This window comes from Marmota marmota, unplaced genomic scaffold (genome assembly GCF_001458135.2).
Source record: "Marmota marmota marmota unplaced genomic scaffold, marMar, whole genome shotgun sequence".
NCBI classification, from domain to species: Eukaryota; Metazoa; Chordata; class Mammalia; order Rodentia; family Sciuridae; genus Marmota; species Marmota marmota.
The window spans coordinates 302,390-309,580 of record NW_026000226.1 but is presented as its reverse complement, the minus strand read 5'-3'; the positions used below and the strand labels follow the sequence as shown (position 1 = coordinate 309,580).

At 35.2% G+C, this 7,191-nt stretch overlaps 1 protein-coding gene across 2 annotated transcripts in view; it reads left to right on the top strand.

Moving 5' to 3' along the window:
* Fnta (farnesyltransferase, CAAX box, alpha) overlaps window positions 1-4,769 on the top strand; it is a 29,044-nt gene extending 24,275 nt beyond the window's left edge. For both annotated transcript variants that reach the window (XM_048792882.1, XM_015507499.2), the window contains 3 exons: window positions 1,478-1,540; window positions 3,701-3,872; window positions 4,137-4,769. In XM_048792882.1, the coding sequence (XP_048648839.1) occupies window positions 1,478-1,540; window positions 3,701-3,872; window positions 4,137-4,259 (358 nt within the window). In that variant the 3' untranslated portion in view covers window positions 4,260-4,769. The remainder of the gene's footprint in view (window positions 1-1,477; window positions 1,541-3,700; window positions 3,873-4,136) is intronic.
* The last annotated feature ends 2,422 nt before the right edge of the window (window positions 4,770-7,191 follow it).

The window sequence follows — 7,191 nt, the reverse complement described above, 5'->3', positions numbered from 1 at the left end:
TTTTTTTCACTAAATGTATCGTGGCCATTGTTTCCATGTGAATAATGGTCTACGAGTACCATAGTTTAGGTATCTTTTATGCAGAATACTTGGGACCAGAAACATTTCAGATTTTTGGAATGTTTATATATATATATATGTATGTATATATATGTATATATATATATATATGTATATATATGTGTATATATATGTATATATATATATGATCAGATATGTGGGAGATAGAACTCCAATCTAAACACAGAATTAATTTATGTTTCATATGTGTCTTATACACATAGCCTGAATATAATATTATACATATTTTTACTGCACCTGTATTTTGACTATGTGGTATCATGTCAAAGCTCAAAAAATTTCAGATTTTGGAGCATTTTGGATTTTGGGTTTTCAGATTAAGGATGCTCACCTGATAATTATAGGATTTATCTAACATTTACTGTACGCCATAAATTCCTATTTAGTTCTCATAACAAGTCTCAGAGATACTCATGAATAACTTGAGTTTTCAAGTAACTCTGTAAGTAGTACTTACAGGTAGGTAGTCTCACCTCAAAGTTCATGTTTTCACCATTAAAATAGATGACACATTAGTGTACATTGCCAAAGTGAAATTAAGAATCTTCTACTAGGACCAGCTAAGACCTACACAGATATAATTTTCCAAATAACTGAAAAGGTTAGGTCATGTCAGGGTGGTTAGAAAAATCTTTTCATAATGTTAAATGAGTTTGTTACTCCTGTGAAAAAATTCCTATTGTAATAGCCCCAAAGCAAGAACAAGATCACTAAGCTTTAGTCAGTTCTTTGCTTATGTGAAGCATAGTTTTGTAGATTCCTTAGAATTTGTGGCAGTTGCATCTGAATTATATTTAATAATCAGGGTAAAGAGAAGAGAAAGGAGTAGGGAGTATCCATTTTGACTGTGAAATCACCTTATAGTTTAATAGTAATTTTATTTTGAAAGGTAAGGAATATGTACTTGTTGTTTAATTTTTATTCTTTGTATTATTTCCACCCTACTTTTAATTATAGCTCCTAAGATTATGTTAATTACCCTTTTTCAGTGACTGAGGACTTAACAGGCATAAATAGATGTTTGACTTTTTTTCCTGGATTGTTTTACCATTAAAAAGAAAGCCTCCACCTTTCCTTCAAACAGAAAAAAATATCTTTCATATTAATTTTCTTTCTTGATGTGAATTAAAGCTTTATGTCAGTTAAGTGTTGTTCCTCAGAATTAGACAAGAAATATGGGAGGGAGGAACTATCTTGAGTGGACAATTGCAGTTTTGGAGGTTCTCTAATTTAGATATGAGCTAAAGAGGTGGCAAGGCCAGCTGAAAGAGATGTATGTGGAGTCTGACACAGCAAAAACACTTTCCTAGGTTTTGCCACATTTGTTCAAATTGTATCTGATTGTTGCACTGCTCTTTTAAAATTACACACTCATTTGTGGGTTCTTTTCTTACAGATACACTCTGGAAATGATCAAACTTGTACCACATAATGAAAGTGCATGGAACTATTTGAAAGGGTAAGAAGTTATTTTTTGCTGGAGATATACCACACACACACACACACACACACACACACACACACACACATAAATAAAAGCTGCTAATATATATATCATGGAATATATACCTAATTAGATTTTCTTATTTTTTTGGTACTGGGGATTGAACCCAGGGGCTCTTAACCACTGAGCCATATCCCCAGCCCTTTAAAAATTTTTTTATTTTGAGATTGGGTCTTGCTAAGTTGCTTAGAGCTTTATTAAGTTGCTGAGACTGGCTTTGAACTCGTGATCCTCCTGCCTCAACCTCCTGAGCTGCTGGAATTATAGTCATGCACCACCACATCCAGCTCTTCTAATTAGATTTTATTTAAAAGGAAACTAAAGAATTTTTCTTTATTTGAATCTAAGAGCAGAAGCATAATGGTAATTATGGCAATTCCTAAGAACTGTGCCCTCTACATTTCTTCTCTTCACCTCCCAAGCACATACCAATTTTTTTTTTTTTTTTTTGATACTGGCGATTGAACCCAGGATGCTTAACCACTGAGCCACATCCTCAGTCCTTTTTATTTTGAGACAGGATCTCCCTAAGTTGCTTAGGTCCTTACTGACTTGTTGAGGCTGGCCTGGAACTTGTGATTCTCCTGCCTCAGCCTCCCAGGTGTCTGGGATTACAGATGTATACCACCATGCCTGGAAAGTAATGCATATTAAATTATATTTATGAACCCTTTAGGGTTTTTGTGAAAAATTAGAATACAGACACTTAGGTTCTGCCCAGCTCAGGAGTACAATAAAGCACAGAGGACTGTTTACAGATTACACAGATGGGTGGCCAGCATTTCTGCTTTAGTTGCTAAAGGTTTCCAATTATAAATCTTAACAGAAACATTTCACTTGTCTGGCACTGACATAGCCAGGCTTACTGTTGAATTTAAGGCCTTTAAGGAAATTGGTCCCAAAGAGCAGAGTTTGAAATCCAGACACATTTAGGGATATGTTGGGACTTGGGACCTATAGTCCCTGAGGAGTTAAAGAGATGAGGAACCATCTCAAGAAGAAACAGGGACATTTCTCCTTCATCTCTCTTCACTTAAAAGATGATTTATTTTCTGCTTTAATTTAATATGGTGCATACTCACATTATACATGATTACCTTTAAACTTTTTTTTTGATCTCTTGAAGATTTTAATGCTGTTTTCGCAAATAATAGTTTCTATAAAATTTTCTGATTTATAGTAAAATGTACTAACTTAAAACATGTGCTATCTCCCACACTTTTTTGCCTATCATTTTAAACTGAGAACTGGGTGTTTTTAGCCCAAGAAACATTATGTCTTGCATACACTTTAACTACATATCTTAGGAATAAATGAAATCTGTGATATTTTGGTAACTCTTAGTGTATATAAAATGAAAAGCTCTGTCAAAATGCACTTTTCACTGGGAAAAAAATAAATAAAACAAATAAATGGATCTACACAAAACAAACATTAACATTGGTAGTCTTAATTGTGGGACAATCTATAACAAGCACATTTGCCTTTATTTACCCAGAGCTGCTCAACTTTCAAGTTATGAATTTTAAAAATCTTAACAGATTTTATTATGTTGACATTTGTTTCTCATTCCACATCATCTTCAGCCAAGCTCTGAGCACTTAAAATTCTCTTAATTGTTGGGAACTTAGTCAGAAGCATCTGGAACACTGCTGGTGGAAGAGTTTGCTGTAACACTTAGCAACTGCTGTGGCTGTCTACACACAGCAGTTGCATTTGTCAGATGGTCCACACCTTTCTCATATTCATGTTCCCACAGCCTGTTAAGTTGGGGTTGCTCATCCTCTAGTGGTTGAAGTAGATGCAGTAGCTGAAGAAGGGCTCCCCCACATGCTGGCAGTGGTGGCGCTGTTCCAGCCCACCATCTTCTCTTGGTGCAGCCATGACTCTGCCGGCACTGGGAACAAGGCTTGCCACCTGCCGCTCTGAACTTTATTATTTTTTTAAACTAATTTTACTCAGCTCCTAATTATCCACGATAAAACTCACATAATTTAAAATTTTCATTTTGTTTCAGCGTCATTTATTCAAAATAAGTCTTCTTTCTTGCTGTGTTTCTCTTTGATCTTTCTGTTGTTTTTGTTCTTCTCAGAATCAAGTATTATTTTCTTTCAGGATTTTGCAGGATCGTGGTCTTTCCAAATATCCTAACCTGTTAAATCAATTACTTGATTTACAACCAAGTCACAGTTCCCCCTACCTAATTGCCTTTCTTGTGGATATCTATGAAGATATGCTAGAAAACCAATGTGACAACAAAGAGGACATTCTTAATAAAGCATTAGAGGTAAGCTGGTGTGACTCAGTATTTTTCTCTTAGGCATCTCAGAATTGGCTGTACCCATTACCAGTAATATTCATGCCCCTTTTCAACATAGGTATTCAGAATTCAATGTAGGATTATTTCTGGTTTAGGGCAACATCTTTGTCAATGGTGAACATAGTATATAGTATGTAACTCTACAGTGTGTCCATTTGACCATGAACAGAGTTAAATTGTGTTGTTTCAAAGGCTTATTTACTTTAATAAATTTTTATTTTTTATTTTTAGTTATGTGAAATCCTAGCTAAAGAAAAGGACACTATAAGAAAAGAATATTGGAGATATATTGGAAGATCCCTTCAAAGCAAACACAGCAGAGAAAGTGACCTCCCAACAAATGTACAGCAATAACACCATCCAGAAGAACTTGATGGAATGCTTTTATTTTTTTAAGGGATTCTAATGAGGAATTTGAAACTAGAGCGATCATTCCCTTACCTGTGGCCTAAATATGCATTGCACAGGTATTGCTTTTTAACAAGAACTAAGTGTGATGTTCTTTGGGTGCTGCTGCTATTCAGATTAGCTCTAAGAAATTTGATTCTTTTTAAAGTAAAGTAATTGGAGGGGAGGGGGGAGAAAAAAATGTCCTATAAAGGAACTACCACTTTTGTAGTCTTACCAACATTTACTCGAATCCCTTAGCATCAACTCTTCCCTAAAGGATTTGTATCAGTAAAGACTGCAGATAACTTGTATGTAATGGATTTGAGGTAACTTAAATTTTGGTTCAGTAAGCAGGGGAATACAGCTGTTACATTAGAGCTGCTATGCTACACTCACAGTATCTTGCTTTCACTGTAACCAACTAATGCCAAAAGAATGGTTTTATAATAAAATTACAGATGTATTTAAAAACAATACCATGGTAGTTTGGCTTTTTAATAGCATATAACTATATACCAGGGATATTGCTTCAGTTTAGAAAATCAATTGAAAAACAAATAAAACTGTAGAAACCAGATGAATGATTATGCTAAAGGAAACATTAACTGTTAAAATGTGAATTGTTCAGTTCTTGACTGCAAGCAACACAGTCCACTCAAGGTAGTTTTAAACCAGTAATTATTTCATCTTCTAGAAGTACACCCCCAAACCATACTAGGGACCTGGACCATCTAATTGCTGCTGCCTGGGCCAGACTCAGGAAACTGCGTAACGAGGAAGCCACAGCCTAGGTTACTAGCTCCAAGCTAGTGGCACACATGCTACCTTCCATAAAAACACATCTTCTTCCCTTCCCATGTGATGAAGTTCCAAATGAAAGACTCAGGTTATTGCATCTGATTGGGAAGAACTGTTATATTCTGATTGGGTGTTTTAGTGATGTATAAACCTTAACTGCAAAGGAATCTGAGAAATATAGTTTATATAGTTTTCTGGCCTCTATAATTTAGGAAGACACGTTAGACAGGAGTAGGAGTAGAACATATAAAGGATTCTTGTTCAATGTTCAGAGCACCAAACTATAACTAAAGAAATTATATATAGTTGAATAATCAATCACCTTTTCTCAAGATAAATTTAAGAAAGAAGAATATTTAAATAGAGAAACATATTTGAGGAGAGTTGTTTTTTTTTAAATATTTATTTATTTATGTATCTTTAGCTTTAGGTGGATACATTAGTTTGTTTTTATGTGGTGCCAAGGATCGAACCCAGTGCCTCATGCATGCTAGGCGAGCACTCTACCACTGAGCCACCACCCCAGCCCCGAGGAGAGTTGTTTTTAACATGTTTTTGTCAGTTTTTTTAGGATTCCAAAAATCTCTGATTTTTATATTTGAAATTGGCATAAAGTGTCTTCCCTAAGTATTTAATTTCAACAGTGTTGTAAAAAAACAAGTGTTTAGAGAAATTCATATAAGATTGAGTCTCAGAAACTACCATCAATGTCCCCAAATTGACAAGATTCAGGGCTGCGACTCAACAAAGCTCATTAGAGACTGTTTAATGAAAAGAATAATGGCAGTTTATTAATTTACATTGAGAAATAAAACTCTGAAGCAGACCAAAAGGTTGCATCAGGGTAGCCACTTCGCATCTTTTGCCTGAGTGTAAACTATGCAATCTTTTGATCAAAAGATTGTGTAGTGAGCTTTGAATCAGCTAAGGAATCTCCATAATTTAAATGTATAATTATTTTAGGCTCTGATCATCCTAATGAGGGCCATCTAATGGGCAAGTGGATACATAAACCTGGCAGCACACTTCTTTCATTTTATTTTTTTGTTTTGGTTTTTATGGGACTGGGAATTGAATCCAGGGTCTTGTTCATGATAGCCAAGCAGTCTACCGCTGAGCTATAGCCCTACCCTTCTATTTTCATTGTACCAACAATTCTCAAAGCGTGGGTTGTAGAAGGGATCTGCTAGTTCAAAACTATTTGCCTAATAACACTATCATTGTTATCATTCACACTATCATTCACAATTTTCTGGAAAGGGTAAGATCCTCCCTCTCCAACTGTCTAGATAGCTATGTGAGTTTAGATTTTATTCACATACTTCAGTCAAAACACTATATTATACTGGATGCGGTGATGCATGCTTTGTAATTCCAGTTAATCAGGTTGCTGAGGCAGGAGGATCACAAGTTTGAGGCCAGTCTGCGCGATTTAATGAGAGCCTATTTCAATAAAAAAGGGCTGGGGATGCAGCTCAGTGATGAAGTGACCCTGAGTTCAGTCCCCAGTACCACAAAACAAAACAAAAATACCATATTGCAACACATTGAAAGTAGAAGTTCTGAGGGTCTAGGTATCTTCTATTAAGTCAAGAGATTTGTAAAAACATAAAAAAGGTCATTTTTCTATTATAAAAGATTATTCTTAGGGGCTGGGGTCGTGGCTCAAGCGGTAGCGCGCTCGCCTGGCATGCGTGCGGCCCGGGTTCAATCCTCAGCACCACATACAAACAAAGATGTTGTGTCCGCCGATAACTAAAAAATAAATATTAAAAAATTCTCTCTCTCTTTAAAAAAAAGATTATTCTTACATATAATGAGTTTATTGCTTATTAGTAAATAAAATTTAGAATTTCAATCGTATCAATACTATCAAAGTAAATGTAGGGTTAGAAACAAAGAACAAGACACACTCTACCCTTAGGGATCTCAATTTTGAGAGAGACTAACAGTATACTACTCACCTCAGTACCTTGAAAAAATGCTATATTGGCAATTTGAAGAAATATTTGAGAATAAGAAATAGAAGGTAGTATTTGCTTGATAGTGTCAGGAAGAGTTCACAATGTGGGACAGATTTGACTATTCTTTAATAGTC